The sequence below is a fragment of the Propithecus coquereli genome, unplaced genomic scaffold, assembly GCF_000956105.1.
Source record: "Propithecus coquereli isolate 6110/MARCELLA unplaced genomic scaffold, Pcoq_1.0 Scaffold5, whole genome shotgun sequence".
In the NCBI taxonomy this organism is placed as follows: Eukaryota; Metazoa; Chordata; class Mammalia; order Primates; family Indriidae; genus Propithecus; species Propithecus coquereli.
The window spans coordinates 14,610,976-14,633,187 of record NW_012150840.1 but is presented as its reverse complement, the minus strand read 5'-3'; the positions used below and the strand labels follow the sequence as shown (position 1 = coordinate 14,633,187).

The window sequence follows — 22,212 nt, the reverse complement described above, 5'->3', positions numbered from 1 at the left end:
AGAATTGATACATTAAAGCAATCCTTGAAATGGGAGTAGGAATCTGATGGCCATCAAGGTGAGGAAAGACACTCCAAGTAGAGGCATTTGTGTTAACAAAGTCTTGGAGGTTGGACCAGTGAAATCTGCTATACTGGAGGCTATTCTAAGGGGCACATGCAAAGCAGCAAATACAGCAAGGCTGGCCCCAGGTGGCAAGGGCTCTGTGAGCCAGGCTGCAAGCAGGCCTGGAGGTGGTGGGGGGCTTTGGTAGGGGGTTAAGCAGGAGAGTGGTATGGCCAAGGTTGGGCTTTAGAGCCATCATGGGGTACCAGTATGCTTTGGAACAATGACATAAACCACACCCTGCAAATCCAGGGCTGCCTAAAATGCTCTTTCTCACTGGCTGCTTAACTCCTAACCTTTGAGGAGGTCCTTAAGAACTTTCGGAACAGCCCGAGTGGGATATATTGGGGCCAGGTGGGGACTTTCCTGGTCTCCTCATATCACTGGCCTCCAACTGGAAGTTTTTCCAAGTTCTTGGTGATCAGCAGGAAAAGAATTTCAGAAGAGCCCCACGTAAGCCAAGCAAGCAACAGCTTTTTATTGTAAGCAAAAGTACACTCTGATGGGGGGAGGGTGGGCAGGCTCGAAAAAGAGCAGCTGCCCTGGGAGGAAGTGGTTTTTGGTCTTCTGAAGTCTTGCTAATTGAGTGTATGAATATTCACAACCAAGGGGTTGGCTTTTACTAAGAATTTGAGTACGAATTCCTAGAATTGAGTTCCCTCCCATTTTCATACTTTATATGGTTGTCTCGGAACTGTCATGGTGATTTCAAGGGTAGAGAAATTTTAAAACCACAAAGTAAATGATATTGTAATTAGCCAAAGTTCATGTCAGGTGGCAGAGATAGCTGACAAGCTGATTGAAGCCAGGTTTTGTCTGTGGTTATCAACCCCTCTAGTTAGGTTCTGCCTGAGGGTTGTTTACTTAACACCTGCACCCACTCTGCAAGCCCCTGCATCTGGTCTCAGCCCCTTCTCTAGTCTCCTACTCTAACACTCAGACCATGCCATATGGACTGCAACCTGACCTCAAGACCAGCCCTTGCATCAGGATAAGGAGATACTGAGAGGCCCCCCAATGGGCCCCAGAGTTGCCTCCCTGGGAGAAAGGCACTCAGGGCTTATCAGGGGACTGAGCTAGATCAGTCTCACACCTGGCTGGGAGCCTGTCCAGCCAGTGTGGCTGCAGCAAGGACGCCTTCCCCGCCTGGGCCTTAGCATGGGTCCTCGGCCACTGAAGGGATGCCCCAGGACCCTCTCCAGGGCCGGCTGTGACTCGGGGCTTTTCTGTGTGTTCACAGACGTAGACGAGTGTGAGCAGCCAGGGGTGTGCAGTGGGGGGCAGTGCACCAACACTGAGGGCTCGTACCACTGCGAATGCGATCAGGGCTACATCATGGTCAGAAAAGGACAATGCCAAGGTAAGAAATGGGAAGAAGGGAGGCAGCCTGCACCCCACCATCTCCTGAGCCCTGCCCATGCACTGCCCACCACCAACTCCCCTTTGAGCCCACCCACATGGATAGAGACATGTGTAAAAACTTCTGAGCCCTCCCACCCCCTCAGTGAAATTTTGACATCCTGCCTGCCCCCTGCAGTGGGGGAGCACAAATACCATTATCTACCTGATACCTTGGGAACCTCTCTGTATACTCCTACCCTCTTACCTTGAAAAATGTGCTCTGCTCACGTGGCAGAGGAAGAGTCAGTCAGCCTGGGAGTCTTGGCCTTCTTGCTGAAGCTTGTTAGACTGGCAGCCCCTGAGGCTGGACCATATCCTTAGACAACACAGGCGTGCACACCTGAAAAGCACCCAACGGTGCTAGTTGAAGGAATGAAGGGAGAAAGGAATGTGAGATGCCAGATCCTTGTCCCTTTCCCAGATACAGCCAAAGGCGCAGTGACATTGCTAACTGGTGTCCTCACAGACCCTCCCTGCTGGCCTGAGCCGGGAACTCTCATGCCAGCTCTGAAAACCTCCTGGCAGCTTTGCCACCATCACCACCCTGACAGGCTTGCAGGAGGCCTAGATCCCATGCTCTTGCGACTGGCTGAGACAGGAGTAAATGAGGGTAACTTAAGGCTCTCTGGAGAAACCCTGCCCTGGGTTGGGCTTAAGCTCAGACTCCTCCCAGCCTCCAGGTTTCCCTGGCCAGGACTTGCCTGGTTTCAGATGGTCCTGGAGGTGAGGGAGGAGCTCGTGTACCTTGTGAAGGGATAGTCCCCCCTCCCAATGCCACTACCATGGGAACAAAGTGCAGAATCCTAGATGGTCTTAGCACAGGGGAGAAGGGCTGCAGGTGCAGGATAGGCAACTCTGCCCCCACCCCGGTATGTCACCCTCTCCTCTCAATGCCTCCTTCATGCTCTTTCCCTTTAAAACTCAGGCCTACATGTGACCAATGCCAGAACCCACCCCCTTTGTCTCATTAGCACGGTGGAGACAGGACAGCCTGGCATCTTCCAGGAGGATGGAGAGTGAAGGCACCCACCATTCGATAGACACCTGGTGGCTTGTGCTAGGTCCTTGACAGATCACCTCGTTTAAGCACCACAACAACATTATGAATTTGACATTTAACTTGATTAAAAAAAGAAAAGCAAGACTAAAGGAAATGAACCAAGAAAATACCAGAACATTAAAAACATCAGATTTATATTAACCAGTCCGTGTTCAGGGTACAGGCTCTGGCACAGACAGGCCTGGGTTTGGCTCTTGTCTCAGTGTCTGAAAATGGAAACCATAGTGCCCATCTCAGAGATTCTTGTGAGGACGGAATAAGCTAATATATGCAAAGTGCTCGGCCCCGTCTCTGGCACACACAGACCCTCAGTAACTACGGGGAAATGTTACTATCAGAGGGTCGTTCTTTTTCATGTCCACACTCCCCTCACACCCCGGCCCACTCCTCTGGATTGTCCTCTTCCCTTCCCGGGGAAAAATTCCAGACACGCACCTCATCTAGGAGGTCAGGCTGAGTTCCTGGCCCAGGGCAGACACTCCGAGTCTGTTGAAAGAAAGAATGATGTAGCCTGCACACTTCTCCAGGTTTCCATCAGTAACCACAAACCCGGCCCATCACCCTGCAAGCCCAGTCAATTTCCCCTTCTTCTTTCTTCTTCCTCCAACTGAAAAACCACTCTCTCCACTGAAACTCAAAGTCTCTGGTGAAAGACTCAGTGGTCTGGCCAGCAGCCCATTCAATGGTCTCCATGGCATTTCCGTCGTACCAGGACTCCGGGTTCCCACGGACAGAGGGTAGATTCCCCTACAGGCTCCCAGGGCCTTTGCTGTGCCCCACCCATATCCAAGGTCACCTGAGCTTCTGGCCCCTCCCTGAGTGCCTGCCCCACCCCTGCCCCATGCTCCCACAAGGAACAGAGGTGGGTGGCTTTGCATCTCCTCATTCAAGGGCTGACCCCTGGTAAGAGAAGCTCCAGGATCCTCCCAGTCAAGCTGGTCCTGCAAGTGACAGTTTCCATGGGTCCTTTGGGGTCTCTTCAGCAGCCTTATACCAAGAAGATGATACGTGAAGCCGGAGGCACATCGTCCTATTCTTTGGTCAGCTAACAGTTGTTGAGTGCCAGCATGTGTCAGCCATGGGCTGGGCATAGTGCAATAAATAAGACAGATAGCTCCTGCCCCCAGTGACCAGAGTATTAAAACCCACCAAACACACCATCATCTTAGATTAATATTCAACCCCTACACTAGGCAGAAACATCTGCACCTGGAGACTGGCTCCAGTCCAGGCACTAAGATGTTGATGGAACAGCCTCACGATATCTGGGGACAAAATCAACCATCCAGAATCTTCATCTAGTTCCTTTGGGTTGGTGTGGCTAATGGCTCAGTTGTGTCCACTTCCACTCAGGAGAGCCCTTCCCTGGCTCAGGTGGAGACAGGGCTGCTGTGATCACCTACTCTTCCCCTCCCCAGCTGGGGCTCTGGTCTGAGGAAGGAAGAAGCCAGCAGCGTTCCAGGATAGACTAGGTTATGCTGCATTAACAAACAGCCCCCATATTAGTGATGTAGAATGAAGCCAAGTTTCCATCTCATCAATGCCACATGGCCATCTTGGGCCAGCCGGGGGCTCTGTCCCGTGTTTCCTCACTTGAGACATAGGCTAAAGGAGTAGCCAGTATCTGGAATGTGGCCAGTCTCCATGGAAGAATGAAGGAGCGCCCTGGAGGGTTGCACACAATTAAATGGTTTGGGTCATAAATTACACGTCATATCTACTCATAGCTCACTGGCCAGCACGAGTCTCATGGCCCCACCCAACCACAAGGGACTAGGAGGCACAAGCCTACCATGGCCCAGAAAGTGAAGAGCTAGAATACTTCATGGACAGCATTAGTGAGCACCGCAAGTCTCCTAAACGCCCAGCATTAAGACAGTTCACACGCCACCTCCAAAATGTGCCCAGCACGCTTGGGGCAGGGCAGACCTCAGGGCCCTTTGCTCCTGGTAAACCTAATCTCCTCCCCGCATTGCCTGATTCCTGCGGGAGACGTGCAAAGACTTCATTTCTTCTTGGCATGCATTTAGGAAGATCCTTGCCTCAATCTCTTCCTCTTTGTCCCCGAAGCCAGGCATCCTGAAGCAGGGCTTGCTTGTCACTCTCAAGGGCTTTGCCCATCCTCCTCCAGGCATCTCAGCCAAGGCCAGCAGGCCATGGTGCTGGCTGCTCTCTCCTGGGTGGCCAAAGTTGGTCATCCTAGATCCTTCATTCTCTCTGGCTCTGTCTTTACCAAAACCCTTAGAATCACTTAGCCTGGTGTCACCACAACCCAACTAGGGCCTCATGGTTGCCCTCTTTCCAGAGATGAGCCTTATCTCAGTGTCCCCAAGATTACCTAGGAGTTGGGGGTATTTCCTTACAGATAACCACCTGCCCTGTGGGTGTATCTTCCTCTTCTGGACCCTCAGGGTGAAGCTTCAGGCTTGAGAGGATCCCAGTCCCCTGGGGCAGAGGGCTTTGATGTATCCTGACTTCTGGAGACCAAACAACTTCAGAGAGGACTCATTTTCACCCTCCACTGTAGTGTCCAAGTCCTGTTCTGCAATGATAGCTGCAGGCTTTAGTCCCCTTGCAGAAAGCCTGTGATCTGAGCCTTGGCCAGGCTCCCACATTTCCTCCATGGATGCTGGGTAGGTCTTCTTCCCAGGCAGTAGGGCCTCTGAATCTGCATAAGCTGGTGGACCTCTTCTAGGGGAATGACAACTACCCATTTAGGAAGAATAAATCCTCCCATTTCCCCTGGAGCTTGGCTGAGCTGTCTGTCATGAAGAGTGACCAGAAGTCTCGATATTGGGCTGGTGGAACATAATGTCCTCCTGCAGTTCTGAGCGAGCTCAGGCCCTGTGATATGACCTGCCTGATGCGGTCCAGGTCCCCTCGGTGCCTTGGTGATGGACTCCCTGACATGCCAGGTCACATGGGGAATAGCCCTCCCCTCAGCTCCTGGAGGAAGTATCTCCTTCCTCCTCCTATCGTCACTCTCCTCCATGGGTCTCCTCATTCCCTATCTGCCCTGTTGGTGTCCAGGCTCATCCTTTCTGGCTGACTTTCCTGGGTCTCACCAGAGTAGGTGCCACGAGCCCTGCCTGGTTCTTGGCTGGAATAAACGTATGACATCTCCTCAGCAGAGAAGCCTTGCTGGCCTCCACCCTTCGGTCTGCTCTCAGCCTCAGGACTGATGTGGGGGGTTCATCCTTGGTCCTCATTTCCTGGGGCAGGGAAGCCCATTCTGCCTTCACTGCCCCCTGGTGATCTATTCTGGGGCCCCTGGCAGCAGTCCAGCCGGTTCCTGTGCCAAGCATGTCCAGTTCCGGTAACGGTCTCTGCTTACAAAGGATTAGGGGTTCCCCAAGGGAGATATGAAGGCCCATCCCATCCCAAAGAGTCCAGCTCACAAAGTTGAGCTCTCTGATCCTCCCACAGCTCGTGGTAACCACAGCCTTTTGCACCCACCCAGGGAGACTCCCCATCTCATTTTTAAGTTCTTCCATCTCTCCCTTTTGTCTAGGACGACGGGTGGGAGGTGGAGTTGGGAACACAGGGCAACTCTCATTTTTTCCTGGTTTTCATCTGTACAGAAACTGACATCTCTCTTCTCAACCAAGGGCAGGGTCAAGGATTTGCTTTGTCACAGACCTAACCACATGCTGTGGTTCCCAGGGATGACAAAGGGAGGGGCTGTTTTTTACAGATATTGATGAATGCCGTCACCCTGGCACCTGCCCGGATGGGAGATGCGTCAACTCCCCCGGCTCCTACACTTGCCTGGCCTGTGAGGAGGGCTACAGGGGCCAGAGCGGGAGCTGCGTAGGTGAGGGCTGCTTGCCAAGGCACTGGGAGGGCCATTCAGCCTTGGGACCGCTGGTGGAGCCCACACACGGGGAGGGGAAGAGGTGGGCAGAGGGAAGTGGCTCGGAGGCTATTGTACATGGTGATCCAGCTGGGTTCCCAGATGGCATGGGCGTGAGGTGGGTGTGCTTCAGTTACTGGTGCTCTGCCTCTGAATCAGCTAGGGTGGGGGCCCCTTCTGCTCCTTGGCTATATCCGTCCTGGAACTATAACCCAAAGTCCCAGAAGCTTCTGTGGCTGGATCCTGTGGGGTGGATTGAGGAGCCTAAGGTCTCAGGATGGAGCTGACTGCGGTGGTGAGGACCGGCAGGCAGGCCCTTCCACGGCTCCCCGGGAGGAGGGCTTTCTGCCCCCCACATCTCCACAGCAATGTCCAAGCAGCATTGCCTCCTGGGCGGTGGTTGCCCGGCTCCCCCTGGAAGGGGCTCACCCAGGAGTAGGAGTGTTCTTTCCCCCAGCCCCCTCAGGAAGAAGGGCCCGGGGTTCAGAATGCAAGGAGGGACTGAGTTTTGAATGGATGCTTTGAGGCTCTGGAGAGGTCAGGCTTTTCCCAGGCCCTTTAGACTGGCACTCGGCCACCCAGGCACGGCCTGGCCTCCCTCCACATGGCCCGCCCACCCGCTGAAGCTGGTTGTTGGGCTGGGAACACAGGTTGTTTGGTTGGCAGGTAGGAGGTCAGAGGGGTTCAGAGCCACAATGAGGTGAGTCAAGGGTCTGGGATACCTCATTCCAGTGTCCTCAGGTGGGTTGACCCAGCTCCAGGGCTGGGGGACCTGGCCCCCTTTTCTAGGATGTAAGCAGGGTGCTGTGTTACTACACAGGGCTGAAGTGAGCCCAGGGGCAAAGGGCACCATGCCCTGCGTAGGTGGGATGAGGGAGCATGGCCTCAGGGCCCCCTAGGGTGGCCTACGGCACCACTGAAGACTGGTTCCCTGGCCTCAAAACTGAGGTGCTCTGAGCCTGCCAGTGGGGCTGCATGAAGGAGGGGAGGCCAGCTGCCATCTTGGACTTCTCTCCCACAGACGTGAATGAGTGTCTGACCCCCGGGGTCTGTGCCCATGGGAGGTGCATCAACCTGGAAGGTTCCTTCAGATGCTCTTGTGAGCAGGGCTATGAGGTCACCTTAGACGAGAAGGGCTGCCAAGGTACAGAGGTGCCAAAGCAGCCTTCCTCCATGGCAGTCCAGCCTGTCACTCCTTCCCCTCTGCACCCCCACCCCCACAGCCACTCCGGTCCTGCCTCCCCAGCCACGCCCACCAAGGCCTGTCCTCTCCCTGCCCCTGCCCACCTGTCCGTCTCTGGCTGTCCTGGCACGTCTGTGCTGCAGAGTCCCACAGAGAACTCAATGCCCCGTTTCAGATGTGGATGAGTGTGCCAGCCGGGCCTCGTGCCCCACAGGCCTCTGCCTCAACACCGAGGGCTCCTTCACCTGCTCTGCCTGTGAGAGCGGGTACTGGGTGAACGAAGATGGCACTGCCTGTGAAGGTAACCTGGGGAGGACTTCTCACCTCCCGAAGAACATTCCATTTGCCCCCCAGCTTTGGGCTGATGCTGAGGGCCTCCAGGCTGGTCTAGAGGACCCTCTAGATGGACTTGGCCCCCAAGGAGAGCTTCTATTGTCATAATCCCCAAGTTCAGAGGTGAGGACAGGAGGAAAAGAGAGTCCCAGAGACAAGAGGAAAGCTGAGGGCAGAGCTACCCCTGGAGCATTCTGTGGAGCGGGTGTTGGGGTTGCCTGATAGAAGGCCCCCAGCCAGGGACTGCCCTTCCTCAGGGGCTCAGAGAGGGAGGCCAGAGGTGTGAGGTTCTGCATCACCAGGTGGAGGGAGCCCTCCCAGGTTGTCTGTCTGTCTGCCTCAGACCTAGATGAGTGCGCCTTTCCGGGAGTCTGCCCTTCAGGGGTCTGCAGCAACACTGTTGGCTCCTTCTCCTGCAAGGACTGCGATGGCGGCTACCGGCCCAGCCCCCTGGGCCACACCTGTGAAGGTAAGAGCCCCCCAGTGGGGGAGAGAGCCAGTGGAGAAGCCCAGCCAGAGGCAGGGGCCTGCTAGGGTGGGCAGTGGGGGAAGGAGATACTGTCAGCCTGCTCCCTCGAGGCTCCCCGGCACCCCTCCAGGCTGGGCTGCTTTAGGAGGGGATGATGTCCCTACAGGTCCAGTCTCCACAAGCAGGTGACAGGTCCTCTGGAGAGGACCACCCCCCTTGGTTCCTGTCCTTGGGAGGTGATGCCAATAGCTGCCTTCCTGCCCTGTGTGCCCTACAGATGTGGATGAGTGTGAAGACCCCCAGAGCAGCTGCCTGGGAGGCGAGTGCAAGAACGTGCCAGGCTCCTACCTGTGCCTCTGTCCCCAGGGCTTCCAGCTGGCCAATGGCACCACGTGTGAGGGTGAGTAGGCCAGCTCTCCCACCAGCGACAGGGGACAGTGAGTGTGTGGGGAGGTGGGGACATCCCCAGGAGACATCCAGTGCCCATCTTTTCCCCGCAGACGTGGACGAGTGCGTGGGGGAGGAGCACTGCGCGCCCCACGGCGAGTGCCTCAACAGCCACGGGTCCTTCTTCTGCCTGTGTGCGCCTGGCTTTGCCAGTGCAGAGGGGGGCACCAGCTGCCTGGGTGAGAAGCCAGCATGGGCACGCTACTGGCCAGCAGCAGGGGCGCTAGAGGCCACATCCACAGCCGAGTCCATTTTAACACCAGTACTGAAATAAAACACTCACGGGCCCACCACTGGATGAGAAGATGGGAGGCCAGTGTTCACAGTGATGGTGGGGGGGGTTCTCCAGGATGTTGGTGACAGGCGTGCACCCTCTCCAAACTCTGAGTGTCAGAGCCGCTGCCCCAGGGACCCTCCCCCGCCTCGCCTCTGGTTTCCAGCTTTGGACTCTCCCTCAGATCTTCCAACCCTTTCCTACCCTGAGCCACTCCCTGACCTCCCAGAGGACGCTGCCTGGGGCCCTAACGGGAAGGTACCCATGGTGGGGTCTGCTGACGGCCGTCTCTATTGTAGATGTGGACGAGTGTGTAGCCACAGACCAGTGTCTGGGAGGGCATTGTGTCAACACCGAGGGCTCCTTCGACTGTGTGTGTGAGACTGGCTTCCAGCCCTCCCCAGAGAACGGGGAGTGTGTGGGTAAGGGCTCTGGGGGAGGGAATAGGGCTCTGGCCACGTCTGCCCACTTCCAACCCTCCTGGCCCTCAGCTCCCGTGAAGCAGGTGCTCTCTGCAGATTCATCATCTGATGGATAATGCATTTATTGAGCCTTTGCTGGCTCAGGGACTGTCCAAGGATGACAAAGTGAAGACAATCATAAATCATAATCTTTGTGCCGGCAGAGCACACAGTCTAAAGGCCAAATAGATTCAACAGACATTTATTAAACACCTGCTACATTCAATGTCTTTTGCTAGGACAAATAGACAGTTATAGACGATCTTCAAATTGAGCAAGGGAGACAGATAGGATGACAACTGCCTGTCATACACTCTGCTGAAGGTTTCGCATGCAGAGAAATATAAAGTGCTTCCTGAATGGCATGCAGTTCTCTTCCTACATGCTCAGCCCCGCTGGGTGGGGGCGATTATCCTCAACCGGATGTGCTGGGGTTGAGATGAGCACAGTAATTTGGAACAGATCAAGGACCCCAGAGGGTGTGGGGCATGACCCTGTAATGCCAGCGAGGTGGGACCACAGCAGTGACCTGGCCACCTCTGTCCCCTCTTGTGGCTCTGGGGACAGATATTGACGAGTGTGAGGACTACGGAAACCCCGTGTGTGGGGCCTGGAGGTGTGAGAATAGCCCTGGCTCCTACCGCTGTGTCCTGGGCTGCCAGCCTGGCTTCCACATGGCCCCGAATGGAGACTGCATTGGTGAGTACGAGGGGGCGCTGGAGGCCTGCGGGCTGAGGACACCTATTTTTCATGTACTGAGCTAGAAACGATTTTCTCCTATGGACTGTTTTTGCAGCTGTTTGAAGTTCGTGTGTCTTCCATACAGCAGAGCTTACACAAAAATTGAAGAGGAATGTTAATGTTAGTTTTCTTGTCCTATGTTTAGAGGTTGCTTTTCACAGATCTTGGTGTTAATAGACCAAATAAGTATTCCCGGGATGCGGGGGGAGGGAGCTCGCGTGCTTGCACATACCCACCATCTACTGTCCCACAGACATAGACGAGTGCGCCAACGACACCATGTGTGGGAGCCACGGCTTCTGTGAAAACACCGATGGTTCCTTCCGCTGCCTCTGTGACCAGGGCTTCGAGATCTCGCCCTCGGGCTGGGACTGTGTGGGTGAGAAGCCTTTGGGTGACCCAAGGTCTGGGCCGGGGAAAGGAAAGGAAGGCCCTAGGGCCCCCCTCCTGAAATAGTCCTAGTCGCACGGCTCCATCCTAAGTCCCCATAGCATGGGCAAGGGAGGCTTCAAGGAAGAGGGAGGTTTCAAGGCCCCCTGCAGCGGGCAGCCTGGGGGGCTGCCAGGGGAGCATGCCCTGCTCTGCCAGCAGGGAGCAAGCACAGTAGGGAAGGCGCCACCTGCTCTAGAGCCCCCGGGGCCCCATGAGGCATGAGGTTTGGGGAACGTGCACAGAGGGGTAACCCTTCCTCTTTGTCACTTTCGTGACCCTATTCTGCCACTCCTCTCCTTCTCTCTTCCTTCCCATGCCCTCTGTCCATCTGTTCCTCCTTCCTGCTCATTCATAACCACTTTCACTTCTCCCAAGGCCTAGCCTATTTCTTTGGGGGGAATGGGCTGGCGTTGGGGCAGGGGCATGGACTGACTCTTCTTGCCCACGAGCCTGTCCTCATGCCTGGCAGATGTGAACGAGTGTGAGCTCATGCTGGCAGTGTGCGGGGCTGCGCTCTGTGAGAATGTGGAGGGCTCCTTCCTGTGCCTTTGCGCCAGCGACCTTGAAGAATATGACACACAGGAGGGGCGCTGCCGCCCACGGGGGGCTGGAGGTAAGGCCCAGGAGACTCCAAAGACCTTCCTCCCCTCCTGTCATTGTCCATGAAGGCTCTCAGGCTTACAGAGCACACTGCTCCTCTAGCCTCTAGCTGCTGGGAGGGAGGCTGGGCCGGGCCAGGGGCAGGGCAGCTGAGGCTGGGAATGGAGCATGGAGGCCGAGGGGTCTGCTCTAGGCCAGGCAATGTCCAGAAGGCTGCAGGGCTGTGATGGCCCTAGAGAAGGCTCTGGAACCCTGACACTGACTTAGGATGGCCCCTAGGGACCTCAGATTGAGCCTTGGAGGGACCTTGAATCCATTCAATCCCTGGGAATCTGCTGGATGAGAGAGGACTCGAAGCTGAACTAAACTGGCCTCTCCACTTCCCACTCCACCCCAGAGCTGCTGGGTTCAGTCTCTCACCCAGGCTGGCCGAGGACTCAGCGGGCCTGCACTGACTTGGAAAGCGGGGGGACTGAGAACGAGGCAGGGAGGCAGGGGCTGGTAGGTGTGAGGCAGAAGAATGGGTCAGAGGACTGCCGTGCGGTGAGCCAGGGACGGGGCATCCCACTGCCGGGGAGGAAGGCAGGTGGTGTAGTGGGAGGAGCTTTCACACCAGAGGAACTGGGGCCAAATCTGCACGTTGCCACTTAACCGCGACGTGGCTGTGGCAAGGCGCCTAGCTTCTCTAAGCCTCGGTTTCCTCATCTGTAAAAGGGAGATGATGGTGATGATGATGATAATACCCACTTCGTAGGGGTTAGAGCATCAAGTGAGGTGATACAGGTAACAGCATTTTGCATACTGTAAGTGCTACATAACTGTTAAATTTGAGAAATAAATTCAAGGGCTGGGATACCTCAGAGGGTCATGAACAGATACAGGGCATCTACCACACACAGGTCGGAGTATCCCTGAGGCCCCGACAGGGGACCACCCCCCAGAGCCCCTCCGCATGGAATGCTACTCCAGGCAGAACGGCCACCCACCCTGCTCCAGCGTCCTGGGCCGGAACACCACGCAGGCCGAGTGCTGCTGCACCCAGGGCGCCAGCTGGGGAGATGCCTGTGACCTCTGCCCATTGGAGGACTCAGGTAAGGCCCCAAGGTCCCAGTTCCTCTTAGGGTCTGCTCTGCAGGGTGACACTGAAAGAAGGGGTGAGAGGAAGGGGGCAGAGCCTTTCCCTCTCTGAGCCCAGTCACCTCTCTACACAGTTGAATTCAGTGAGATCTGCCCTAGTGGTAAAGGCTACATCCCTGTGGAAGGAGCCTGGACGTTTGGACAGACCATGTACACAGGTAACCTTCCTCTGCACCCTCCCTCCACACTCCGTTCAGCTAAGTGGGCCCTGGCCTGGTCCTCCAGGAGGTCCCTCAAGGAGTCCTGCACCCAGCCCTGGCCTCCCAGGTTGCTTCCATCTTTCCCGTCCCAGGGCTAACTCCCTGCAGAGTTTTAGCTGGAAGTTCTGACCCAAGCTCTTCTTGGAGTGTCCATATGACCCTGGCCTCAGTTTCCCTGCTCCCCCAAAGCTGCACCCTCCAGGAACAAACCATGATGCCTCGACTAACCCCAACCCCAGCCATCCGTGGCACAGGAACAGAGCCGAGAGTACTGCCCTAGAGGCCAGGGGCAGCTGCTTGTCTCCCTGGCCCCACTTATGAAGCCAGAAACTTTGGGGGAACCCATACTCACATCGGGGTGGTCCAGGTACTGAGCCCCTTGGTGCCCTCATCCTGAGAAGGAAATGATAGAAATAGAAGTAGCTTTCTTTGAGCGCTTGCTATGTGCTGAGCACTATTTTGAGCACCTTACATGTATTAACACCTTTTAATCCTCATAACAACTGCAACAGTTTAAGTAGTATGTAGGAAACTGAGGCAAGGAGAACTTCAGCAACTTGCCCAAAGCCACCCAACTAGTAAATGGCAGAGCTAGGATTCAACCCAGTCTGGCTTTGGAGTCCCTGGTCTTGAGTACTGCCTCATGCTGCTTCTCACCTTCCCCTCACCTCAGCTCTGCCCTCCCGCAGATGCTGACGAGTGTGTCATGTTCGGGCCTGGTCTCTGCCCCAACGGCCAGTGCCTCAACACGGTGCCCGGCTATGTCTGCCTGTGCAATCCTGGCTACCACTACAATGCCTCCCGCAGGAAGTGTGAGGGTGAGGACACACACGGCCCCTCCCCAGCCCCAGGCTCTCCAGCCAGTCCCATTCTTGCTGGGAGCCCCCCTTCCTGGGAGGATGCCCGCTGCAGCAGGCAGGTCTGAGGTGGGAGCTCTGGGCTGTCAGGGATTGTCCCCAGGGAGCTGCTGGAACAGTGTCCCGGGGAGGAGGGGGCCTCCCAGGCTGGGCTGGGTTGGGGAGGGGGAGCCAGGGGGCTACCTGAGCATTGTCAGTTACAGGAGAACCCCCTTCCCTGAGGGCAGTCAGTGGGGAAGTGGCCTTGGCACTGCCCCCCATTTCCTGCCACCACAGATCACAACGAGTGCCAGGACATGGTCTGTGAGAACGGCGAGTGTGTGAACACGGAGGGCTCCTTCCACTGCTTCTGCAGCCCCCCGCTCACCCTGGACCTCAGCCAGCAGCGCTGCGTGAACGGCACTGGCAGCACGGGTGAGTGGGTGTGGGCGGCGGGGCAGCAGGGGGAGGGCATCTGGGCTGGGGGCTCACGTGCCTCCGTGCCCTGTGCCACCAGAGGACCTCCCTGATCACGACATCCACATGGACGTCTGCTGGAAAAAAGTCACCAGTGACGTGTGCAGCCACCCCCTGCACGGCCACCGCACCACCTACACGGAATGCTGCTGCCAAGACGGGGAGGCCTGGAGCCAGCAGTGTGCTCTGTGCCCCCCCAGGAGCTCTGGTGAGGGGGAGCGTGGGGGAGACATCTGCAGGGGTGGGCCTGGCACCTGGGAGGGGGATGCCCTCACCTTGAAAGGCAGGGAGCTGGAAAGAAGGAGTAGGGTAGTCAGCAGTGGCCTTGTCTTCCATCCCTGTTGTCTGTGAACAAAGTAGTGCAGGGGAGGGCTGGGGAGAGGAATGCCGTTGGGAACTCCCAGAGGGTGCTGGTCCCCTTCAGCTAGCAGGAGTTGTAACCCACTCCCTCTCTCCCTCCTCCCTGACAGAGGTCTATGCTCAGCTGTGCAACGTGGCCCGGATTGAGGCAGAGCGGGAGGCCGGGGTCCACTTCCGGCCAGGTTATGAGTATGGCCCCGGGCCTGATGACCTGCACTACAGCCTCTATGGCCCAGATGGGGCCCCCTTCTACAACTACCTGGGCCCTGAGGATGCCATCCCCGAGTCCCCCTTCCCCAACACGGCCAGCTACCCGGGGGACCACACACCGGTCCTTGAGTCTCCCTTGCAGCCCTCAGAACTCCAGCCTCACTACGTGGCCAGCCATCCAGGTCTGTGTTGCTGCAAAAATGGGGACGAGGTGGGCACTGAGGCTGTTTCACTTCCATCTCTGCCTGCCAGTCACAGGGCTGCAGGGTGAGGACAGGGGCCGGGAAAGATTAACCAAGCCAGATGTCCCTGCTCATGGGTCACTCCAGAGACAACTCCATATGCTGGGGTCATTGCCTAACAACTCCCTGTGATGAACTAGCGCGGGGACACAAAGAGGTACAGGACGCCATCACAAGCTCCCCTGTGGGAGCTGTGAGCGAGAAAGCGGGTTCCCTTGGGTCTGTTTCTCTCCCTCCACACCACACATAGGATGCAGAGTAACCTGCTCTGCAGAGACCCAGTGTTCAAACTTTGACCTGAAATAGGAATTATGGATTTCTGATGACTTTAAAGGCCCGCTGTGGTGACTCGGTTTGTGAATGGTGACGGTTCCAGCACTCAGGCTTGCATTCTAAGAGGAAGTCAGGCCTGGCACCTGTGCAGGGACACAGCACCCCCGACAGGCCCAGCCATTGCATCAGACAGATTGAAGCCATACCGCCACAGGGGACAGGGCCTTTTCACGGGGTGGAGGGCGCCTAGAGAGAGAAGGGGGTTAGGCAGATCTGGCAGAAGTTCTGCTTTGTGTTGAATGCAGCCCTCTGCTGCCAGTCCCCCCCAAAAAACAATGTAAAGATTTAAATAAAACACCCCCCACCCACACCCCCAAGCCCCAGAACTATACAGAAACACCCAGCCGCTCAGGAGCTGGGAATGATGAAAGCGGTGAGTCCCGCCCTCACTGGAGCCCTCATTTAAAGTGCTCTATTGCGCTTCTCCCCCACCCCAAATGGCACATACTTATTTTTTAAAGAATATTCCTTTTGTTCTAGCATCTTCCAGTTTATGACCCTCCCCACACCTCCTGAGAGTTCAAGAGGGGCAACCCTTTGTGTCAGAGGTGAGGGTCCCAGTGCTGGAGAGGCTGGGGTCCGGGCACAGGCCTCAGCTTCCCTCTCGCTCTGACTCCCCCCCCCCAGAGCCCCCCGCGGCCTTCGAAGGGCTGCAGGCAGAGGAGTGCGGCGTCCTGAACGGCTGTGAGAACGGCCGCTGTGTGCGCGTGCGGGAGGGCTACACCTGCGACTGCTTTGAGGGCTTCCAGCTGGATGCGGCCCACATGGCCTGCGTGGGTAAGTCTCAATCCTGACGGAGCAGACTGGCCCCCTGCCCGCAGAGCGCCGAACGCAGGGTGGCTAGACAGTCCTCTGCTGCCCCCTAGTGCGGCCGTCTGCGTCAGGCCGGGGGTGAGAAGCTCCAAAGGAAGGTCTGATTCTGTGCTTAGAAAGCCCCTTCCTCGGAGGCTCCTAGACAACGGAGAGACAGGGACAAGAGAGCACGGCCTTAGGCACAGTATGAGCTCACTGCCCTCGGCTTCGTGTCCTTGAGTTGCTTGGTTCTGGGAAGTGACTTCAGCCTCTGGCTGTCACACCTAGGATTCCACTGCAGGGCAGGGGCCAGAACTTAGTGACCAGAGGGGCGGAGGCCGCAGGCCAAAGGTAACTTGGGATCCCTACAGCTCTCTCCTCCTTCCCTCCCTCTTAGATGTGAATGAGTGTGAGGACCTGAATGGGCCTGCTGTGCTCTGTGCCCACGGTTACTGCGAGAACACAGAGGGCTCCTACCGCTGCCACTGCTCCCCAGGTTACGTGGCTGAGGCAGGCCCCCCACACTGCACTGCCAAGAAGTAGCAGTGAGGGGTCAGTGTGGGCAGCTACCTGGAAATGGCCTCCAGCCACAGGCCGGGGCCTGGAGGATGCTTTCCTAGCTGGGAAGACACCACGACGACATCAGGCCAGAGGCTCAGCCTTGCCTGCCTTCATCTCACCCAGCTTAGCCCCTGGCTGTGAGCTTCCATCACTGCCTCCATGCCCTTGCTTGGCTCAAATACCACCAATCGCTTTCATGCTTCAGCCACTGGCCAGGAGGCCCAGTCCACCACCCGTCCTGGCCTTGCTATGGGATGCTAACCAAAGGATGGCCCTCGCCCACCCTCTCGAGCTGAGCAAATGTGCAAGGCCCTGTGGCCTCACACTGCAGACACCCCTTTCCAGCCATGATCCGCCTATCATCTTGATGAATCCACAACTGGGACAGAGGCTACATCTGCTCTGGGTGGGTCCTTCAGAATCTGTGGAGCAAGAAAGGGTTCGGGGGAGCTTGGAGATTGACTCCAATGGCCCCTCCCAAGAACCATCGCCACCACTCAGCCAGTCTGGTCTGGGCCCTGCTTGTGCCACATCTCCATCCGGTAGCCAGTTCTCTGGCCCCAGGGAGTGGCAGAAGATCCCCTCACTCAGAGAGGCATGACTGGCAGTAGCTTCTTGAGTGTAAGAGGCACAAATGAAGAGGAACAAAGAGCCTGAGAAAGCAGCAAGAGGGCAATTCGAAAAATATGTGGAGTTGATAAGGAAGGGGGAGCCAAGGCTTTATACAAGTCTAAAGAAAATATTAAGTAGCTTTCAGTAAATTAACATTCAAAATCCACCCAGCAGCAGCCCCTGTGCACCAGCAGCAAGGGCTGCCACAAGATAGAACACCCATCTCCACAGAACATTATTACATACATACTGCTTCTTACAGGAAGCAGACCCTGGAAGCAGGGCTCTCCTTTTTTAAGGACCAGTTTGATGTGCTAAAAATAAAAAGGTCTATTTTCTCGTGTGGTCTTGTTCAGAGGAAGCCAGATTTCCAATGTTGCTTTTCCCCCTCTACTCAGAAGCCCCTGCCCTCCTTCCCTTCAGATAACGGATGGTAGGCATCCCTCTGAGTTTACACACAGAAACTCACTCCAGCCCAGGCTAGCTGGGAGTTCAGAACCACAGTGGAATAAAGAAATATACACCTGGGCTCTTCTGTTCTTGTTTTTATTTCAAATTAGACCAAATTTCTTTACCATGTTGCCTAAGTCTAAATATCAGAGATGAGGCTGTGCCTACCTCCTCCTGGTCAGTTCTACTGATAGCCTACGATTGGGTTCCAATGGGAAAAGCTTCTTTACTATGGAAAGACAAGGAAAGCTTCGACTTTGCACTTCTCTGATGAATGGCAATGTCGATGAACAAGGCTCCATGTGACTGGAGACATGGAAATGAATGCAACTTTCCTAATTTAATCTGTCCTGTCCTCCCTGCTCTCTCATTGTCAGCCATCACATAACTTAGTGAAGGCTTGCTTTGTGCCAGGCACTGTGTTGAATATGGTACATAAATTTCACTTAATCATCCAATAATCCTATCTACCATTTTTATTCCCAATTTACAGGTGAAGAAATTGAGACACAGAAAGCTTGAATAATTTGCTCTAGGTCACTATACTGGTTGAGCTGTTTTCAGCAGACAAAAATAAATGCCTTTTAAGCATATGAAAATATTCTTTCATTCATAATAAAAGAAATACAACTTAAAACCACCCTGAGATACTTTTTTAAATTGTCAGACTGGCAAAGATCAAAAAATTTGTTAAGACTCCTAGTTGGCAAGCATTGGGTGAAATAGGCACTGTCATAATAGCTGATGGGAGTATACATTGGTACAACCTCTGAAGAGGACAATACAGCGATGTCTTTCAAAATTATAAAAGCACTAACTCTTTGATCTAGTAATTTCACTTCTAGGAATTTAACCTTCAGATATACTTTTACCACATACAAAATAACAAATGTAAGAGGTTTTTTATTACAGCGTTATTTATAATAGCAGATGAGAAATAGATTGGAAACAATTGTTATGAGACCCTAAAAAAAAAGTAGCTCTAAATCCCTTGATAAGAAAAATATCCAGAATAGATTGAGGGGGGGAAAGAAGGTTGTGTAATAGCATGTGACATATGCTGCTATTTGTCTAAAGGGGAAAAAGTGGTTATCTGCTAACCTCATCCTTGCCACGCTGCCTTACATACCACCATTCAGAGAATTTCTTACCATTCTCCAAACATACCCTGCAGGCATGGGACCTTCTTAAATACTATTCTCAGTGCTCCCCCAGCCCTCCCACCCTCACCTTCCTACCTGTCCTTCCAGAGATATTGCATACATATACACACATTTCCTTTATTAAAAACACAAATAGCACCCTATGCATGCCGTTCTACACTTTGCTCTTTTCACTTTATACTAGCAAATAAAGCTCCCTCATTCCCTTTTATAGCTGTATTCTATTCCACCAACTGCATAAACCATAATTTATTTAATCAGTCCCTCATTGACAGACATTTCCATTATTTCCTCTTTTGCTATTATAAATAATGCTGTCATAAGTATAAATATTCTCATGCACATGTTATTTCACATTATATTTATAGGAGTTTATCTGTGGGATAAATTCTTAGAAACAAGGGTAGTTTGTGGGGAGGATGACAGGATGGATAGGTACAGGATTGGGAGATTTTTCACTGTATCTCTTTTTGTATCTTTCTGAATTTTGTACCATATGTATTACCTACTCAAAAAAATAAAATATTTTTAAATACAGCTGCTGGTCACAGACTGCTTAAATGCTCCCTCTCTTTATATACTTAAATGACTATAATTCACAATTAAAGCCAGGTGATAATTATTTCAAAATTTCTTAAAGCAAATTTCTGTTAGGCAGCCCTATAGCATTTTTATGGAGAAAGAATGGCAAACAGGGATTTTTAGAGAGCAGTCATAAACATCAATGCTACATACCAAAGTAGAGGAGTTTCCTGCGTTTCAGACCAACATGCAGAAGGAAGTCAGTGCTAGGCCCTACCCAAGGCCAGATGCACATCAGCTCCGGGCCAGAATTCAAGGGAGAGCTATACCATCATGATCAGTGCTGCCCGCCTCAGTTATACCTCCCAAATGTTGGCCCTGCACGCTAATGCCTTATAACAAAAGAAAAAAGAGGCTGGGTGAGGTGGCTCACACCTGTAATCCCAGCACCTCGGGAGTCCAAGGTGGATGATCGCTTGAGGCCAGGAGTTTCAAGAACGAAAGACAAAAAAACAAGGCTCAATTCTCATAAGAAAGTTAAAGAAGAGTATCTTCCTGGACACCTACTTTAGTAGTCCTTCCTAATCTCTTACTTCTGAACTGGTTTTCTCCTAATCCCTTGTGATCAGTCAATATTCCCACACAAAGAAACTAAGCGTGGGTGGGACACATATAGCTCACACACCACTAGTCACTACCATCACATAACTGAAGTGAGATACCACAATAAGATCTGGACATTGACCCATAGGCGCCCTCTTTGAACCAACAACATAAAGCAGATTCAGGGATCACTTGCCTTTGGTCCTTGTGTGATACCCCAGGCAGTGACATGAATAAAAAGTTAAATAATGCCAAGTCTGTAACAAATAAGACCTTGACAACCTTCTCTTCAGAGTAATGGGAAAGTAAAAGATCTTCCAGTTGATACTGGAAGAGTATAGTTTTCCTAAATGAATTTACACAGTGAGCAAAAGTTGTGAAAATGACAACTGGCTTTTATCGGCCACCAGGAAGAGGGTATCTGGCCAGAAAGGGCCTGCAGAAGATTTTAAACTCACTTTACCATGCATTCTCTTGGTGCTATTATTGCCCCATCTCCTGTGTTCTTAATCATCTCCTTCCAATGGAGACTTCTTGTTACCACTTCTGGTTTCACCATGAAGCTTTCTTGTGTGAAATGAAGTGATTTTCCCCAAATCCACCTTTTTTGAAATACAAAATTCCAATTCTCCCATTAACAGTAAGTATACATACAGTCTTCCGCATGCTAAGGGACCCTGTTTCTGCCTAGGTGATCACTGCAATTTAATGATTTATTTATTTAACAACTAAAGCTATTCTGCTTGTGCTCACCACGAGTTTTAAAACCACCAAATCAATAAATAAGCCACAAAAGTATTCTGGAAGAATAGAGTCTAACATTTAAAATGTAGCAAAATCTCTTTTTAAGGAGCATGAAAGGATTTAGGTAGCCTGAACTGCAAATCTCATTAGGCCCAGGTATTGGCAGCAACTTTTTTTTTTTTTTTTTTGACACATAGTCTCACTCTGTTGCCCAGGCTAGAGTGCCCTGGCATCAGCCTAGCTCACAGCAACCTCAAACTCCTGGGCTCAAGCGATCCTCCTGCCTCAGCCTCCCAAATAGCTGGGACTACAGGCCTGTGCCACCACGCCTGGCTGATTTTTCTATTTTTAGCTGTCTGGCTAGTTTCTTTCTACCGGGTCTCACTCTTGCTGAGGCTGGTCTCGAACTCCTGACCTCAAGCAATCCTCCCAGAGTGCTAGGATTACAGGCATGAGCCACCACGCCTGGCCTGGCAGCAACTTTGTGTCTTAGAAATGTGTGTACATACATGCTTCCATGGTGTGCTGCTTTCCGCCTCCTTCCATGACAGCTAAGAAATCTGCTCAGGTTTCTGAATGTCCCCTTCTTTCTTCTAATCACATGATAGGTTTGTTTTCTCTAAGTCCTAGGTTTTCCTACATTGAAAACATAAATAAGCTTCTCCCTCAGATACTTTCTGTTTCTAAACTATTTCCATTTTTTAATAGTAAATTCTCTTACTAAATGACCTTAATTCTAATCCAGTCCAGAAATGCAAATGCTTACTATAACAGATTTGTAGGCTCCCAGGCAAAAGATACATTTAACCAATAACTGGTGCAGAATCAACTTGACTGTGGTTTCCCCAACATTAGTATTAAATCATTTGTGGCTGGGCGCAATGGCTCATGCCTTTAATCCTAGTATTTTGGGAGGCTGAGGTGGGAGGATCACTTGAGGCCAGGAGTTAGAGACCAGCCTGAGCAAGAGGAAGACCCATCTCTACAAAAAACAGAAAAATTAGCTGGGCATGGTGGCATGCACCTGTAGTCCCAGCTGCTCAGGAGGCTGAGGTAGAAGAATCGCTTGAGCCAAGGAGTTTGAGGTTGCTGTGAGCTATGATGACACTAGTGCACTCTAGCCTAGGTGACAGAATGAGACCTTGTCTCAAAACAAAAACAAAACAAAAAGACAAAAACAAAAAATAAATCACTTGTGATGTGGCAGATTTTTTTTCTTCTTTTAGTTGTCTGTCCATACAGTACTGGGATCCCAGTATTTCAAGCTCTGTAGTCTATTTAAGTGCCATACCTAAACAAGTACTTTAATTCACTGGAACTTGTGGTGGTTTAAAAAGCTTTTGATGACCCTAAAGTAGGGTTGCCAGGTTTAGCAAATAAAAATACAGGATGCCCAGTTAAATTTGAACTTCAGATAAACAATAAGTAAGTTTTCAGTATAACTATGTCCCAAATATTGCATGAGACATACTATACTAAAAAGTATTTGTTGTTTATCTGAAATTTAAATTTAACTGAGTATTCTACATTTCATTTAGTAACCCAATCTTAGAAAAGGTCCCAAGTATCTATTATCTATACCAACAAAGGGACTGCTTCCTGCTATGCATG

General features: G+C 52.8%; 1 protein-coding gene across 1 annotated transcript in view; it reads left to right on the top strand.

Moving 5' to 3' along the window:
• LTBP2 (latent transforming growth factor beta binding protein 2) overlaps positions 1 to 16,489 on the top strand; it is a 95,281-nt gene extending 78,792 nt beyond the window's left edge. Inside the window, exons 19-37 of the mRNA XM_012656226.1 lie at positions 1,346 to 1,465; positions 6,261 to 6,380; positions 7,441 to 7,563; positions 7,778 to 7,903; positions 8,279 to 8,404; positions 8,682 to 8,804; positions 8,905 to 9,030; positions 9,425 to 9,547; positions 10,154 to 10,285; positions 10,581 to 10,706; positions 11,229 to 11,372; positions 12,259 to 12,450; positions 12,571 to 12,654; positions 13,386 to 13,514; positions 13,830 to 13,967; positions 14,050 to 14,217; positions 14,480 to 14,761; positions 15,782 to 15,931; positions 16,344 to 16,489. Of these exons, the coding sequence (XP_012511680.1) occupies positions 1,346 to 1,465; positions 6,261 to 6,380; positions 7,441 to 7,563; positions 7,778 to 7,903; positions 8,279 to 8,404; positions 8,682 to 8,804; positions 8,905 to 9,030; positions 9,425 to 9,547; positions 10,154 to 10,285; positions 10,581 to 10,706; positions 11,229 to 11,372; positions 12,259 to 12,450; positions 12,571 to 12,654; positions 13,386 to 13,514; positions 13,830 to 13,967; positions 14,050 to 14,217; positions 14,480 to 14,761; positions 15,782 to 15,931; positions 16,344 to 16,489 (2,678 nt within the window). The remainder of the gene's footprint in view (positions 1 to 1,345; positions 1,466 to 6,260; positions 6,381 to 7,440; positions 7,564 to 7,777; positions 7,904 to 8,278; positions 8,405 to 8,681; positions 8,805 to 8,904; positions 9,031 to 9,424; positions 9,548 to 10,153; positions 10,286 to 10,580; positions 10,707 to 11,228; positions 11,373 to 12,258; positions 12,451 to 12,570; positions 12,655 to 13,385; positions 13,515 to 13,829; positions 13,968 to 14,049; positions 14,218 to 14,479; positions 14,762 to 15,781; positions 15,932 to 16,343) is intronic.
• Positions 16,490 to 22,212: the final 5,723 nt, after the last annotated feature.